The 14,717-nt window shown below is 53.6% G+C and overlaps 6 protein-coding genes and 2 non-coding genes across 8 annotated transcripts; 3 read left to right on the forward strand and 5 right to left on the reverse strand.

The window, feature by feature from the left end:
- Positions 1 to 49: 49 nt before the first annotated feature.
- Positions 50 to 1,584, reverse strand: SMAC4_07934 (uncharacterized protein). The gene is made up of 2 exons (XM_003350570.2): positions 414 to 1,584; positions 50 to 345 (listed from the first exon to the last, which is right to left on the reverse strand). Exons 1-2 carry the CDS (start codon positions 1,314 to 1,316, stop codon positions 169 to 171), a joined length of 1,080 nt encoding a protein of 359 aa, XP_003350618.1. The 5' UTR covers positions 1,317 to 1,584; the 3' UTR covers positions 50 to 168.
- A 397-nt stretch (positions 1,585 to 1,981) lies between these two features.
- Positions 1,982 to 2,054, reverse strand: SMAC4_14127. The gene has a single exon. It is a non-coding gene; the product is annotated as a tRNA-Arg (tRNA).
- Positions 2,055 to 2,274: 220 nt separating this feature from the next.
- Positions 2,275 to 3,706, forward strand: SMAC4_07933 (uncharacterized protein; the record flags this gene model as incomplete). The annotated part of the gene is made up of 1 exon (XM_003350569.2): positions 2,275 to 3,706. The coding sequence occupies exon 1, from the start codon at positions 2,423 to 2,425 to the stop codon at positions 3,704 to 3,706; it is 1,284 nt and encodes a 427-aa protein (XP_003350617.1). The 5' UTR covers positions 2,275 to 2,422.
- Positions 3,707 to 3,728: 22 nt separating this feature from the next.
- On the reverse strand, positions 3,729 to 4,906 carry SMAC4_07932 (uncharacterized protein). Its single transcript, XM_024655756.2, has 3 exons — positions 4,604 to 4,906; positions 4,238 to 4,393; positions 3,729 to 4,120 (listed from the first exon to the last, which is right to left on the reverse strand). Exons 1-3 carry the CDS (start codon positions 4,812 to 4,814, stop codon positions 4,005 to 4,007), a joined length of 483 nt encoding a protein of 160 aa, XP_024511589.1. The 5' UTR covers positions 4,815 to 4,906; the 3' UTR covers positions 3,729 to 4,004.
- Positions 4,907 to 4,915: 9 nt separating this feature from the next.
- SMAC4_07931 (uncharacterized protein) lies at positions 4,916 to 7,012 on the reverse strand. Its single transcript, XM_003350567.2, has one exon. The coding sequence runs from the start codon at positions 6,918 to 6,920 to the stop codon at positions 5,283 to 5,285; it is 1,638 nt and encodes a 545-aa protein (XP_003350615.1). The 5' UTR covers positions 6,921 to 7,012; the 3' UTR covers positions 4,916 to 5,282.
- Positions 7,013 to 9,265: 2,253 nt separating this feature from the next.
- SMAC4_14128 lies at positions 9,266 to 9,338 on the forward strand. The gene has a single exon. It is a non-coding gene; the product is annotated as a tRNA-Lys (tRNA).
- Positions 9,339 to 10,682: 1,344 nt separating this feature from the next.
- On the reverse strand, positions 10,683 to 11,567 carry SMAC4_07930 (uncharacterized protein; the record flags this gene model as incomplete). The annotated part of the gene is made up of 2 exons (XM_003350566.2): positions 11,149 to 11,567; positions 10,683 to 10,900 (listed from the first exon to the last, which is right to left on the reverse strand). Exons 1-2 carry the CDS (start codon positions 11,354 to 11,356, stop codon positions 10,683 to 10,685), a joined length of 426 nt encoding a protein of 141 aa, XP_003350614.1. The 5' UTR covers positions 11,357 to 11,567.
- A 188-nt stretch (positions 11,568 to 11,755) lies between these two features.
- SMAC4_07929 (uncharacterized protein) lies at positions 11,756 to 14,057 on the forward strand. Its single transcript, XM_003350565.2, has 2 exons — positions 11,756 to 13,093; positions 13,226 to 14,057. The coding sequence occupies exons 1-2, from the start codon at positions 11,794 to 11,796 to the stop codon at positions 13,678 to 13,680; spliced, it is 1,755 nt and encodes a 584-aa protein (XP_003350613.1). The 5' UTR covers positions 11,756 to 11,793; the 3' UTR covers positions 13,681 to 14,057.
- The last annotated feature ends 660 nt before the right edge of the window (positions 14,058 to 14,717 follow it).

Below are 14,717 nucleotides of genomic sequence, written 5' to 3' on the forward strand. Positions count from 1 at the left end.
TAGGGGAATAGCTTACAGGCGTCATATCTTGTCCTATACCAAAGAATTACGAACACCGTTGCTTCTGTACGTCACTACTGAATGTGACCATGGCTCTGAAGGCTATCTTGATAATGCTTTTATATCCCTTCCTCATGCCGAGATGAGTGGTTTGGGTTGAGATTCAGACTAAGAGTGCCCGTTGATCTTCTTGGGCTCATATAGCTCCTCCAAATACTTCTCTTCCTCCTCCGTCAAAACCTTGCCTCTAGAGGAAATCGCTTCTTCCAGACGTTCAACGCTGCTAAAACCAATGATTGGACTGGTGACGCGCTTAGCAATCCAAGCCAAGGCTACGTGAGAGATCTAGAAGTACAGTTAGTAACCTCTTCAGAAAGGGGATATCGATGGGGTTTCCCATCCATGAAACATACCGGCCACTCATGCGTATCCGCAATCTCAACCACGCGGTTGATAATTGTGAGGTCGGGCTCAACAGTGCCATGCGTTCCCGACTGCGTCTCCTTCTCCCCTTGACTCCTCTTGGTGCTGCCAAACTGGTCGGGTCTGCGAGCCAAGTGGCCACGACACAAAGGAGCCCACGGGATCAAGCCCACACCAGTGTCGTTGCAGAAGCGGATCATCTCACGCTCCTCCTCGCGGTAGAGCAAGTTGTAGTGATTCTGCATGCTGATAAACTTGGTCCAGCCATTCTTTTCGGCGTAGAACTGCATCTGGGCAAACTGCGTAGCCCACATGCTGCTTGCACCAATGTAACGCACCCTGCCGGACTGCACCAGGTCGTGCAGGGCCTTCATGGTCTCTTCGATAGGAGTGTTCGGATCGAAGCGGTGGATCTGTAGCAGGTCGATGTAGGGCGTATCTAGGCGCCGCAGAGAAGCCTCGACAGCGTTGAAGATGGCGGTCCGCGACAGGCCGTGCTGGTTCACATAGTCCTTGGAGGCGTCAAGCTGGGAAGGGAAGAAGATGCCACGAAGATCGGGAGTCTCTCCGACAGCGCCCCAACACTTGGTCAGGATCACCACTTTCGCGCGCGGAATGTCGTATTTCTTGAGGGCCTTTCCGACAATGACCTCGGATGCGCCATTAGAATAAACATTGGCCGTATCCCATGTGTTCAGACCACGGTCATAGGCGGTCTTGAGAAGAGGGAGCGCCTCATCCTCCTCGATGGCCCAGTCCAGTGTCCGTTGATCGCCGAAGCTCATACAGCCAAAAATAGGCACCGAAACGCGGAGACCGCTCTTGCCCAGCCGGCGGTATTCACATTTGGAGTTCTCGACAGACTCCCTAAGGCTGGCTGGCAGTTCGGGCATCTTGTGAGTTGCGAGTTGTGACTTGTGTTGGAGGTTGGTAGACGTTGAGGAACGCTCGGAGAGGATAGACGGAAGAGAAGAGAAGGAGTGTTAATGGATGGTGATCAGACGAAAATTAAGCTGGGGATCAGGGTGACTTTATGTCACGAAGGCATTATTGACGACGGATGGGTATAGGTACCACCATACACTACTATGGGTAACTTTGGACTTACACGAGCCCCAAGCAGTCAAGACCTCCGGAAAGTAGACAGGAAGGCAGGTTACATCGACCGTGGGGGACAGCGTCACTGTACTTTGTGTTGGAAGCAGCACCTACCCCGCACCGAGGCGAGAATGGAGTTGTGATGCCGGTTTGTCGGTACGAATTTTCTCCCAAGTTCCATGTTAAACTCCATGATCGTCTCAGAGTGTGACGGCTGGAGGTATTACGGCGGTGTTGTCAAAGGCCAGAGGTCGGAGTTAGTGCGGCCGCGTTCCTAAAGTCCGGATGAGCGTGATGAGTCCCAGACTAGGCAGCTGATTACATAACGACATCTTCCATTTCGAGAGTAGGGAAGGAGAGGCTCCAGACAGCCAAAAAGGAAAGAAATGAAATCGAATCAAGGAGAGATCATGAGAGCGCAGAGCAAAAAAAGACAAAACGAATGAGCAATCATAAGTTGAGCCCGACGTGGGAATCGAACCCACAGCCTCAAGATTAGAAGTCTTGCGCGCTACCGATTGCGCCAGCCGGGCAGGCAATTTTAAACTTTTTTGTTCGTTTCTATTCTTACATACGACGAGCCTATCAGGTTCCCAAATCCTCACCGCCTTTGGAAGGTGTGGAAGGGAACCTCGACAAGCTTTCCCCAATGCCAAGCCCCTTTCTGCCGTCCAAAGGGCCCAAGCTCCCTTGGACCCTTGGAGCTTCCGTATCTTGAGTGCTTGCGTCCCTCCTTTCGAATTGACATCATCGTCTCCCCACCAAACCTTGGGAGCCCGTCGACCAGCTTCGACATTGCGAATCCGTTTAACCACTATTCCACGACCTACCAAAGCTACAAACATCGCAAAGCAAGACACTGAACCAACAATCATCCCCGATCGATCGCGACGGCAACATTATGTCCCGAGACAACAGCGGCGACTGGGCGTCGCAGGCCCAGGTTGAGCCCCATCAGCTCGAGGGCGGCCAGCTTCCCTACTGGGATAAACACTGGTGGGAACAGTATCGCCAAGCTAGGACTCTTAGAGAAAGAAATGAAATCGTCACCAGGCTCGTTGACCAGATGCCCATCAAGTGGGGCACGCTGCCGCAGCTGCCTTTCTGGGCCCCTTTGTTCAACGTCACCCAGGGCCAGTACAAGGTGGACGTGGGCGGGAGGCTCATGGCCACATCCCTTGTCCTTGGCCACCAGCAGCTGGACCAGGAGGACCTTGACCTTGTCGCCTATGGCGCCGCCAAGCGCTCTGTCACCAATGCGTACGCCCGGCCCGCCATAGCCCTCGGCGCAGGTGTCTGCTGGGCTGTTGGATTCAACAAGTACAACTTCCCCTTCTGGAAGCCAAAACCGGCGTCCTTCAACCCCGAAATCTTCCCGAGCAAGAGATTCACCCTTGCCGCCGGACCCCGGGCTATTCTGGCATGGCAAGGCGCCCGTGTTGCCGCCTGGTATGTCGCCTGGAGAATTTTTGGAGGCTGGGTCGCGGATGCGTATGCCGAGACCGTCTTCTCAGCTACGGTGATGCGGAACAAGGCATTCAAGCAGAAGATCATTGAGGCGGGACAAGCGATGAAGACGAAGGGCATTTCTCCCGAGAGGCCCGAGCTGGGGGACGGTTATTCAAGTGAGCACACGCCAAACTATGACCACCAGGAGGATCAACAACAACTGCCATCACAAGCGCAAACACCATATCTCCAACGGATCCAGCAGCACCAACAGAAGCAGAAACAATACCAACAGCAACAGCAACAGCAACAGCAGCAGCAGCAGCAGCAGCAGCAGCAGGCACAACAATCCACTTATAACGACGACGACGACTTCCTCTACGATGATGCTTCCCCCGTAGCGCCAGCCGCCAGAGCCAGTTCGCCCGTCGTCCAGACCTCCGGCTCCGCATGGGACAGACTCCGACAGCAAGCAAAGGCGGGCCCTGCGCAGGCACCTGGAAGCACGACCGCCACAACACCTGCCACCTACGTCAAGCCTTCCCAGTCCGCTTCGTGGGCGGAGCGCCGTGCGGCTGCCGCAGGCGGCGGCAGCGGCAGCGAGGGACTGTCGTATTTCTATTCGGAGACTGACCGGGAGAGGGCTCTGGCTAAGGAGCAGGCGCAAAAGGAGTTTGATGCCATGTTGGAGAGGGAGAGGCGTGGCGATGGCAGCAGCCGTGGACGTGGGTTCTAAGTGAATGAGCGAGTGAGTGAGTGATATGGTGAATATACGTAAGAGCGGCTATATGTGTACATATTTAATTTCCTGTGTTGTATATGTAGGTGGTCATCGCCTTCGCACATGCTTTATCAGCCTTGCTTCTCGAACCGAGCCGGGGGAGTTTTGGCATTTTGATGGCTTTTGCATTTGCTGGAGTTTGGCGGCTTAATATATCTCGTCTTGTTCAAGACTGAACACTAAATCCATACTACTTCAACGCTTTTCTTTGCGTGCGACCGATGTCTGAATCTGTCAAGAGACCCTTTTTTCTTCAAGGCTCCGACTCCACATCCGGCGGAAACGTCCCAAACAGCGCCATAAGATGTTCAATCTCCTCCTTTCCAAGCATCTTGCCCTCCTCTCCAGCCTTGTCAAGCATTCGGAAGTCTGCCAATTAAACAAAAGTCTGTTAGCAGCCACAAACACCTATAGAGATATCCCCCAGCTGACCAAGAGCAAAGGCAAGGGGCTGGCTGAGCCTGAAGGAAAAAAGGAAAGACATACAATCAACGTAGTGACCCGGCGTGGCACTCATGTAAATCTCGCAGGCTTCCGTCTCAGACGCATTCTTGAACGTGTGAACCGCTCCCGGCGGGACCGTCATGACGTCTCCGGCTGAGGCGTCCACTTCGGCTTCGGGCGTTATGAAGCAGCAAGTTCCTTATCTCACGTCATACCTAGTCAGTTTTCTGTAACTGATAAATCGTTTTATCACCCTTATAGTCTTCCTTCTCTTCCTAGGTATTCCCGTCCCATTTCAACTCATCCCATCTCATTGATGCCAACCTCATGTCAACAGTTCCCCCATCGCCGACCGACTTCTCGCTCGATCTAACAAGAGAAAGAAAGAGATTGAATCACTGAACTAACCCTTGACAACAAAAAACAACTCGTCATGGAACCGATGCCAATGCATGGGCGGGCCCGAAATCCCCGGTGGGATCTCGAGCAGGATGGCGCTGATGCGATCGCCGGTGCGGGATCCGTCCTCGTAGACGCGGATGGTCATGGGCCCGACCCTGAGCACCTCAGCGGCCTGGCGGGTGGCTAGGTTGACGGAGACGGGGCCGCGGACTGGCATTTTTTTCTGATTTATTGTGCTTATCAATTTGGGGTGGTGGGAGTTTTGGATGAATGTCACTGTGTTCGAGGTGAGGTACTGTCAATGGAAGGGGAGAAGTTGGAAAGAGCGGGTGTATATGGTTTAAGTTTGTAAGCGCGGGTATGCGACGTAGCTTCCTGCATTTGTCCCGCCTCTACATACGCTTTGTCATACGCACATGAGGCACACCATCTTCCTAAATTGACTACTATCGATACTATTGCACCTTGAGGCCACCAGCCTTCACCATAAATAATTCAAAGAACTCCTTTCCTTAACGCCCCGCTGCAGCAGGCCCACTGCCCACCAGTTTCTAAACGTTTTTCATAACCTACGTCTTTTCGTCATATCCTCATTCCATTGTTCGCCATAATCCGTCGTCGCTATGATGATCCTTTTCGGCTTGCCATCGGTCGCCCAGATTCTACGCCAGCCGGACCATGTCCATCACACCTTGTGCCCATTATGCGGGTATGCCATATCCACCACATCAGTCGGCGAATGTGACGCCTGCTTGGCCACGTACAGCGAATTTGCCCTCACTCTCCTAACAACAAATGAACCAGAACCACCCGTAGGACTCTTGGTCAAAGTCGGACTGTTCGACCTTGTCCGCTGTAGCGGTATCTGTTGCCTGCCATTGCCATTGGCCACCGTCGCCATTGTTGGTGTTCGTGTTGGCGGACGCGACCTGTCTGTCAGCATCTGTTCCTCGCAGTTGTCGCAGCGACCGGGGGTTTCGTAGATATCGTAGAAGTGGCGGAACAAGGGGTAGAGGTCCCTGGCGTAGGGACGCATGTGGTAGTCGTAGTCCATCATTCTTCTGATGTGTCTGAGGACTTTGATGACGCCGCTTAGGGATGCTTCCTTCTCTCTTTGGCGAGCCTTGAAGGACTGTGATTTTGGCATGGACGGTGGGTAATTGGTTGATGGTGTAGGCTTGTCCGGTGATGAAGATGGAAGCGCATCAAGTTGGTCTTCTGCCATGTGCTCGAGGTGATCGATGTAGTCCTGCAAGTTGTCAAGCGCATCCGTGTACTTGAACTCGCCCACTTGGTCGGCGTTCCCTGCCATACGCTCAAGCCGCTCCTCTGCATACGATGGAGGTTTCCCGAGTAGTACGGTCACCATCTCGAGGAAGACACAACCCAGCGAGAAGACATCGGACCTCTCATCGCGCTGCGTCTCCTGCATCGCTTCTGGATCGGCATACTTGAGCGTCTTGGCAGTTGGTCCTTGCGAGTGCTGGCCTGTTTCAAAGTGCTTGGAAAGCCCAAAGTCAGTGAGCAGAGGAAAGCCATAACTGTCTATGACAACATTCTCGGGTTTGATGTCCTTGTGCCGTATCCGTACTGTCGACTTGTGTAGGTAGCTAACAGCTTGGGCTAAGCAACCGAAATATGTATGGAGATATTGTACCATCCAATGCTCCTCTGCGGCAGTTTTTGGTGAGTGGGCAGCAGCAGACGCGATGTCGAGCATAAAAGTCCGCAGATTGCATTCGGCGGGAGGGTACATGGCGATGCCGAGTATGTGACGCTTGATCTGTTGATCTACCCTCCTGAAGACGGCGCGAGCACCACCGGTCCCGGCAACACGGCGCTGGCGAACCTGGCGGTTGGAAATGCAATAGTCCTCAAACGAAGCTACGTAGACGACTATGTGAGGATGGCGCACCGCCACCATGTTCTGCACCTCTTGCAGTGCCAGCTTGCGGACATTGCTGTCGGGACCAGGCGGGCGTGTGTTTTCCTTGCAAACAATAACTTTGAGGGCCAAGGGTCGTCTGTAGCCTTGGCCATCTGGAGGGTTGACCTTGTAGACGATGGTCGAGCCGGAGTCACCCAGCTCGGGACCTATCTGGACAAAAGGCTGCGGAGGCTTGAGGTACTCCTTGTTGTCATGGTTAAAGACCTTGTGCTTCTTGGGACTGAGGCCAGCGTCCTGGACCGGACGAAGCCAGGCATCGGACTCTTCCCTGCCATGGTCGTCCCATTCAAAAAGATCATGGTCGTGCGTGGAGATGTAGTCCAGCATGTGGAGCATGGCCTGGGAGGCTTGGCTCCCGGCCGAATCGGTGGACATTTGAGTCCCGGCTTCCCACGTGCTAGGTCGGCTTGCTCAATATAGAAAGATAAAGGCACCCTCTCGTAAGCGGCGGGAAGCGATTGACGGGAGGGACAAAAAGGGGGGTTGGTTGGAGGGTGGGTTGCGGGCTTGGGGGGTGATGCAAGGGCCAAGCAGCCCAGCAAAGCAAAGGCTCCAGATACCTTGAGGCCGAGATGAGGCTAGAACGCAAAACTGTCAAATGGTGACAGGTTGGCACTGGTCTCAAACCTCCACACCACAGTTTTCGTGTCTTTCAAGGTGGTCGCCTAAGAAATGGCATTCCGTGGGGACTTTTCCTTGTTTCGCTGGTTGATTGTTGAAGCGGGGAATGCCCCAACAGGGCGGCCAGAACAGACACCGAATAAGCAGGCGGTGGAAATGCCATGTCTCGAAACGGGGCGGTAAATCCTGTGGTTGTGATAGGATCGCTCCTTTGGTTAGCAGGTATCCGGTTTGAAGCCCAAATCTGTACGGTGAATGCAGCGACTGGCTCGCGGTGAGAAGAACCCCAAGGCCCAAAGAACGCTGCGACAAGAGACAGACAGGCCGTTCAGCCCTCGACAGCCCTGGCGTCGTTCACCAATCCAGACTCTTTACCTCAAACCAGGTTGAAGCACCTCATCGGAACGCTCTTGGCCCAGCATGAAGGTAGGCATAGGAGGCTGTGCAAAAGAGAGCCGGACATTCTCTCTCTGAAGGCTGACCAAAACCGTCAGAGAAGTGAGCTCTCATATATCTGGTGTGGGAAGTGGTCATATTGATATTGCTCGTGAATTATTCAGTGCGCCGAATTACCAGTCCCAAAGTCCTAACCCAGGTGGTGCTTGTCCATCTTCCCCTGTAGCGCATCTTTCCGCAAGCGATGCGTAGCAAGTAAAAAAGTAAGTTTCAACCCCATCAACGGGATGGTTGATGGCTTCGCTTGGTTTCTTGGATGGTCAAAAACCAAGAAAAGCCGGCGACGGGAGCACCCCGCGTACGGGATTGCGGGACGCATCATGTTCACCCACGCACCCAAGCGCACCCGCGGTGCTGTTTTGATAGGGCGCATCACTGGGGCCGTGGCTTCAGTGGGGGCCTGGGCATGAATCCTGTTTTGTTCGCTTTTGTCGACGGGACGAGGACGGGAACGGGATTGACAGGAAGTACGGGAGCCCCAAGGGGAAACCCCCAAAAGGGCGACTTTGGCGAGGCGAGGGCCGAAATGTGGATGAGGTACGTATCTGTGGACAACTCTTCGTCTTCCGCGACCGACATCAGTTCTTCCACTTTCAACGGCGGGTGGTACCTACCTCTAGGTACGTACCTACTTCCGTAGGGCAGCAAGACAAGGGGCAAGGCCCGCCGGACCTGAACAACGCGCGGGAGAGCAAGCAAAGCACGAAGCGGGCGGGGTCACAAGCTCAACGTCAACACTTCCAAACTAGCCCAAAGTTGGCCTTGGCTCATGAAGATCAATTGACATCACAAGACCAGCCAGACCGTCGCACTCTCCTCTGCTATCTCGGCGTTTCTGCGCTTTTTTGTCCTGCTTGTCTATGGAAGTCATGGAAAGTGGAATCTCAACACCAAGGTCTTGCTCGTCCTTTCCTGTTGGGCACTCTGAACTATTTACAACTTGCAGTTGCATCGGGGTAATTCGGTACAGTTGTTACTGCTTGGAACTTGTGAGTTTTGGACACGATAGTGTGGTTGTCTAATGGAGGTAATTTCCCATCTTCTCCATCTATTCAAGATGCTCCTTCCTGTTGCGTACAGGAAAGAGTGGGAAGCATGGGGAAAGAAGGTGGGCATCCCGCAGTTCGGAGCTGACCATGACCATGACAGTGCAGTCTCAATCTCGTTCTGCGATGCGGACGGAATTTCTTCGTCACTGTCTCGGTTTCTTTTTCTTTCCCCTCTTCTACAACGTCTACAGCTGCAGGCACGCCGAACACGCTGTCTTCTCGAATGCTCACCGAATTCTGTCGAATTCGTCAATTCCCGTGACCCAAAATCAAAATTTCGTCATTTGGGACGCGACTCCACGGCATTTAGCGGATCGACAAATACGACAAATGTCACCCTTTCTTTCCTTTTGGTCGGAAGCAAGCGCCCATGTCAGAGAGAGTGTTGGCGGGCTGGTCGCGTAGTCGCTTGTAGTTGAATCAACGATGTCCACTTCGGCACTTCCCAATTAGGAAGCCCGGCCAACTGGCGATAGCACTCCCGCACACCTCAATGAATCATAGGAACTCATGGACCTTTTGCACACTGACGCTTTCTTGACTGAAAGTTGTGTGCCCGCACTCCCAATAGGAGCAGAACTGCGCTTTGAACTCGCCCGGCTAGCTCAATCGGTAGAGCGTGAGACTCTTAATCTCAAGGTTGTGGGTTCGACCCCCACGTCGGGCTCAATTCCCGGCGGCGAGTGAACAGTGTTCTTTTTGGCCTTTTGCTCCAGTTTTCTAACGTCAGCCATAGTGTTTGACGTAAAAAAAAAAGAACACCGTAACCGAGAATGAAGATGTTCGAGGAGAGTTTGGGCCGTCAGCCTTCTGTATGGCTACACAATGTGTGGCTTGTGTTTCGCCTTTTTCGCCTTTGCACATCTTCGGGGTGGTGGTTGAGCATCTTGGCAGTCCACATTTCTTATCTCATAGCTGAGGTGCGATAAGCCAACGAGAAGGCCTCATTCAAACGATCATCGGCCGACAGACGTAACCGCCGGGTGGTGTCGGGTGGCATTGCGAGGCATTGAGAGGCAAGGGGCATCATAGCAACGGAAAAGTGACAACACCATCAACAACAGCAAAAAGTCAGCACAGTGTAGGGGCGGCTTCTTGGCTTCTTGAAATCCTGACACGCTTTCCTGTTCCCGTCGATGCCGCTCCCGTCCCCAGGTCCTCTCCAAATCGCATTGTATATTTTGGGAAATCCGGTCGTTGCCCCTGGACGGGACTTGCCAGACTCCAGTTCTCCGTGGAAGATGTTGGTGGGGGGTAGCATTGTCAAAATCAGGGGCGGAGACCGTGAAAGACAGAACAGGTCACAGGTTCATTCAGGTTTGATGAGCCTAAAATAACGTTATCAGTTCTGCAGCAGTTGGGAGTTGCTTCGATGTGCTTGGGGAGGGAGGGAGGTGCATGGTCGAGGCTCCTGGCTAGTGCATCGCGGTGGTGCCGGCGCATCGCAATGGAGAGCCGGAACAAACTCCAGTCGCGAATACCAGTCTTTTCCCGGGTTCAGTCAGAATTGGAGCGTTCTGGACTTTGTGTTAAATGTTCGAGGCTCCTTGTCGGTGCAAATCTTGTCCGTGTTGGTGGTTGTAAAAGGGAGAAAAGTGGCTCTTTTTGAAGACGACTCCGCATTTTCGGGGCAATTCTCCCCCTGCGACCGCCCATCCGCATTCGCGGCCTCTGGACATGTTCCATGCAGCAGGTACCTTCTCCCAGCAACAGCCATGATGCAGTGCAACCGCGCTGCAGGATGCGACGTTAGCGAGGCGTGGAGGTGGTCTTGGTGCTGAGGGGCCTGAGGGGAAAAAAAGGTACATTCTAGCGCGTACCGGGATTTTGGAGAAATGATTGGGCAGCGAGTGGATCCCCGCAAATGTTCCACCACTGGCCTGCAAGCGCAACAAAGCGTGCCGATCACTTTTTTTTTTCTCCAGAGAAACAGACGGAAAAAAATCAGCTGGGCAAGTTGACAAGATTACTGCCGAGAAAATCGATTGCGCATTCTTCCTGCCACACCTGCTCACACGCACAACACGAGCCAGGCCTGGGACAGGTTCGGAAGTCTGGGAGAGGAAAGAGTCCAATTAACTCGTTGCAGATTGCAGCAGGTCACAAGAGTCCAGCCCAGATTGCGCCTAGTCAGGGGAACGAGACTAGCATAGCTCGCATAGCCAGCATAGCCAGCAGCAGAAGCAGCAGCAGAAAGCGGGAGAAGCAGGAGACGCAGTCGCAGCTGTCCTGGAATAAATAAGGTAAACATGTCGCCCTCCATGTGGACGATGAGATGGTCGCACCAGGTCATCAATGTACACCATCAACAGTCTTGTTCGACCATCATCACAAGCCGCGCCCGTGTAGACAAATTCCTCAACAAGCCAGGAATCATCCAAAGAACAAGAGGCCCGTGCACCACCATCACCACTTTCAGCACTCGCCAGTTATCAGCACCGCCGATAACGTCAAGCTAGGGCCAGGCCTTTTATGACGTAGCCGCAGCAGCAGCTCGTCAACAGCGTCCATCACCCGCACCCGCACAGCAGCAGCAGCAGCGACAAGAAGAGCAAGAGCGATCACAGCGTCTCCTCCTCCGCACTCGGCCACGCAATAGCAGTCGCAGCCGCGGTCGCAACGGTCCTCCAGTCCATCATAGCCCTCCACTCGCTCACCTCCGCGCCTTCTGTTTGGCCCGTCCATCTTGGGGACGTCAATCCAGGGTCCTTCTCCAGCAGACGATCAGCTTTCCCCGATCTCGATCGTCTCCTCCACATTGTGTCACTGCTTCCGGCTGTGTCATAGGTATTGACTCTGTCAGACCTGCCTCATCCGCGACCCGTCTGAGTACTACAAGTACCCGGCCGCATTCAGCCTATTCAGCCATCCGGAACAGCATTCACAACCATCAGCTTCTTTCTTCATCATCTTGTTCATCTCCCTTCATCTATACCAAGGCATACCACCACCACATCACCACCACCACCACCACCAACAATACCAGCCACCCCAGTTTCAGTCACACAAGTCACACAACCACAAAGACACACACCACAGACACACACACCCCGCACGAGTCACAACCACCACCTACTACTACCCCGCCTTATCCCGGCCCTACAAAAACAACTTCAGTCACCATGAAGTTACTCAACCTCAACGACGGCGTCGAGCCCGGCGTTATCTGCGTAGAACCTACCCTTGCAAACGATGGCATGGACGCCCGCAACCTAGCAAAGGCCCACAAGGGTCCCATTGTCAGCCACCTAGAGCACCTCCCCCGCGGCATCCACGAGACTTCTGAGGAGAGGAAAAACCACTGGTTCGTCGGCTCTGTCGACCAAGGCACTACCTCTTCCCGCTTCCTTATCTTCAACGGCGAGGGCGACCCCGTTGCCAGCCACCAGATCGAATTTGAGAACCTCTACCCCAAGTCAGGATGGCACGAGCACGACCCCATGACCCTTCTCAACTCGGTCGAGGAGTGCATTGAGGGTGCTATGCGCAAGTTCCAACGACTTGGCTTCTCCAAGAACGACATCCGTTCCATCGGCATCACCAACCAGCGCGAGACTACTCTTGTTTGGGACCACGAAACCGGCGAGCCTCTCTACAACGCCGTCGTCTGGCCCGACACCCGCACCAAGTCTATTGTCCGCGACCTCAAGGCCAAGGATGGCGCTGATGCCATCAAGGACCTCTGCGGTCTTCCCCTCTCCACCTATCCCAGCAGCGTCAAGCTTCTTTGGCTCATTGAGAACGTCGAGGCCGTCAAGGAGGCCTACGAACAAGGCCGCCTCGCCTTCGGCACTGTTGACACTTGGCTCATCTACAAGCTTAATGGCGGCGCCCAGGCTGAGAGCCCCGTCCACGTAACAGACAGCACCAACGCCAGCAGAACCATGTTCATGAACATCCGCACTTTGCAGTATGACGACAAGCTACTAGGATTCTTCGGTATTGACCGAACCAAGGTGCATTTGCCCAAGATCGTCCCTTCGTCGGACCCTGAATGTTTCGGTCGCATTGCCAGTGGCGCGCTGTCAGGTGTACCGATCGCCGGCTGCTTGGGCGATCAATCCAGCGCCCTGGTCGGCCAGTGCGGCTTCAACCCTGGCCAAGCAAAGAACACCTACGGCACCGGCTGCTTCCTTCTCTACAACGTCGGCACCGAGCCCGTCATCTCCCAGTATGGTCTTCTGTCCACTGTCGCCTACGACTTTGGCCAGGGCCGTGCGCCTGTCTATGCCCTCGAGGGCAGCATCGCTGTCGCCGGCTCCGGCGTCACCTTCCTCCAGAACAACCTCAACTTCATTGATAACGCTAAGCAAATCAACGACCTTGCCGAGTCGGTGCCCGATAACGGAGGTGTTGTGTTCGTCACTGCCTTCAGCGGCCTGTTCGCCCCTTACTGGATCGATGATGCAAAGGGAACAGTCTGTAAGTGATCGCCATTATCCACTCTTTCCGCACAGCTTTTCCCGACCCACTTTGGAGCATCATCCAAGTGTCACATTCATCCTACCTAGTTCCACAAGAAGATAAGAAGCTAACCTGTCATGTGCTCTACAGTCGGAATTACCCAACACACTCAAAAGGGACACATTGCTCGTGCCACTCTCGAGGCTACCTGCTTCCAGACCAAGGCCATCCTTGATGCCATGGAGAAGGACTCGGGCTGCAAGCTCAAGCTCCTCGCTGTCGATGGCGGTCTTTCCAACTCGGACCTGACCATGCAGACCCAAGCTGACATCAGCGGTATTCCCGTTGATCGCCCGGCCATGTGCGAAACCACTGCTCTGGGCGCTGCCATCGCTGCCGGCCTCGCTACCGGTGTCTGGAACGATACTGCCGAGCTCCAGGAGGTCAACCGGACCGGCCGGAAAATTTTCGACCCCAAGATCTCTCGCAAGTGTGCCGAGAAGAGGTTCAAGAAGTGGAACCAGGCCGTCCAGATGAGCCGCGGCTGGCTCCAAGACAACGACAACGAAGACGACGAGTGCGACGAGGAGGAGAAGAAGGCCTAAACTGGTCAACTTCTCGCCCTCTCACCCTTTTCACACACCTTTTTCTAGGTCCATCACCAAAAGATGACCTTGTACAACATTCTGCTCTTTTTGAATACTGCATTGGGATTTTGCGACGGAGTTTGGGAGGAGCATTTTGGATATTCTTTCTTTCTTTTCTCTTGTATAACCTATCATGATTGTGCTTTTTGCGAGGAGTTCTGGGCGAAAAAGGGCGAATGAGCAAAGCAACACGCGCATGAATAAGCGCGAATGGGACTGTCGGCGGGAATATTTGGCTTCATCTAATACCTTACGAGGATACCCTCATTTATTACTTGAAACACTAGCATTTTGATGAACATTAAGCAATATCACAAGAAAATTATTTTAACAAACTTCTTCCCTTGCAATGTGTGACCTTTCTCTTGCAGCTTCATATCTTAATTTTCTTGATTTGGTACCCTGCACAAAACAACATCCGTGATGACTTGTCTTCCGTTGATGTTCATGGTGGGCAAAAGACGGGACTGCGACCACAATCCTCTCACTTGAGATTCCGTCAACTCCCTACCTGCCATCCACCCATCAATCCCGGCCTGTTTGGACTTACCACACTTTGCGACATGACCGGCGTCATCCTACGAGCCTACTCAGGAGCACTTCCGTTTTCCTCGCTAAATAGACAGTCACCCGGGCATTTCCGACTTACAGAACACGAGTTCTGTAAAGTCACATCACGTGTCCCCAGATAGCTCCATCTGTTACATCCTTGGAGTGGGCTTTTCCTTTTTACCGACGATGGATGCTCTAGGAACATCGTGACATCCTCCCTTCTCGTCCCCCGATTCTCGTTCGTCCGGTTTGCTCCCAAGTCGCGGCAGTGGGAGTAGGTAGGTACATATGCAGAGTGAGGTGCTGTTATCGTGTCATTCACACACAACCTTACATTGGTATACATGACAGGTATATAGCGGTAGTCTATCTGTGCAGGTGATAGGTTGGAGGTTTAGTGGCATGTCGGAATCATGTCAGATGTGCGTAAGGTACCTCTACGC

Source organism: Sordaria macrospora, chromosome 7 (assembly GCF_033870435.1).
Source record: "Sordaria macrospora chromosome 7, complete sequence".
NCBI classification, from domain to species: Eukaryota; Fungi; Ascomycota; class Sordariomycetes; order Sordariales; family Sordariaceae; genus Sordaria; species Sordaria macrospora.

Coding starts and splice junctions, on each gene's coding strand:
- SMAC4_07934 (XM_003350570.2), bottom strand. CDS start 1,316: ATGCCCGAACTGCCAGCCAGCCTTAGGGAGTCTGTCGAGAACTCCAAA. Junction 346..413: donor CGGATACGCATGAGTGGCCG/GTATGTTTCATG, acceptor CTGTACTTCTAG/ATCTCTCACGTAGCCTTGGC.
- SMAC4_07932 (XM_024655756.2), bottom strand. CDS start 4,814: ATGCCAGTCCGCGGCCCCGTCTCCGTCAACCTAGCCACCCGCCAGGCC. Junction 4,394..4,603: donor GTTGTTTTTTGTTGTCAAGG/GTTAGTTCAGTG, acceptor ACGTGAGATAAG/GAACTTGCTGCTTCATAACG. Junction 4,121..4,237: donor GCCGGGTCACTACGTTGATT/GTATGTCTTTCC, acceptor TTTAATTGGCAG/ACTTCCGAATGCTTGACAAG.
- SMAC4_07929 (XM_003350565.2), top strand. CDS start 11,794: ATGAAGTTACTCAACCTCAACGACGGCGTCGAGCCCGGCGTTATCTGC. Junction 13,094..13,225: donor TGATGCAAAGGGAACAGTCT/GTAAGTGATCGC, acceptor TGTGCTCTACAG/TCGGAATTACCCAACACACT.
- SMAC4_07931 (XM_003350567.2), bottom strand. CDS start 6,920: ATGTCCACCGATTCGGCCGGGAGCCAAGCCTCCCAGGCCATGCTCCAC.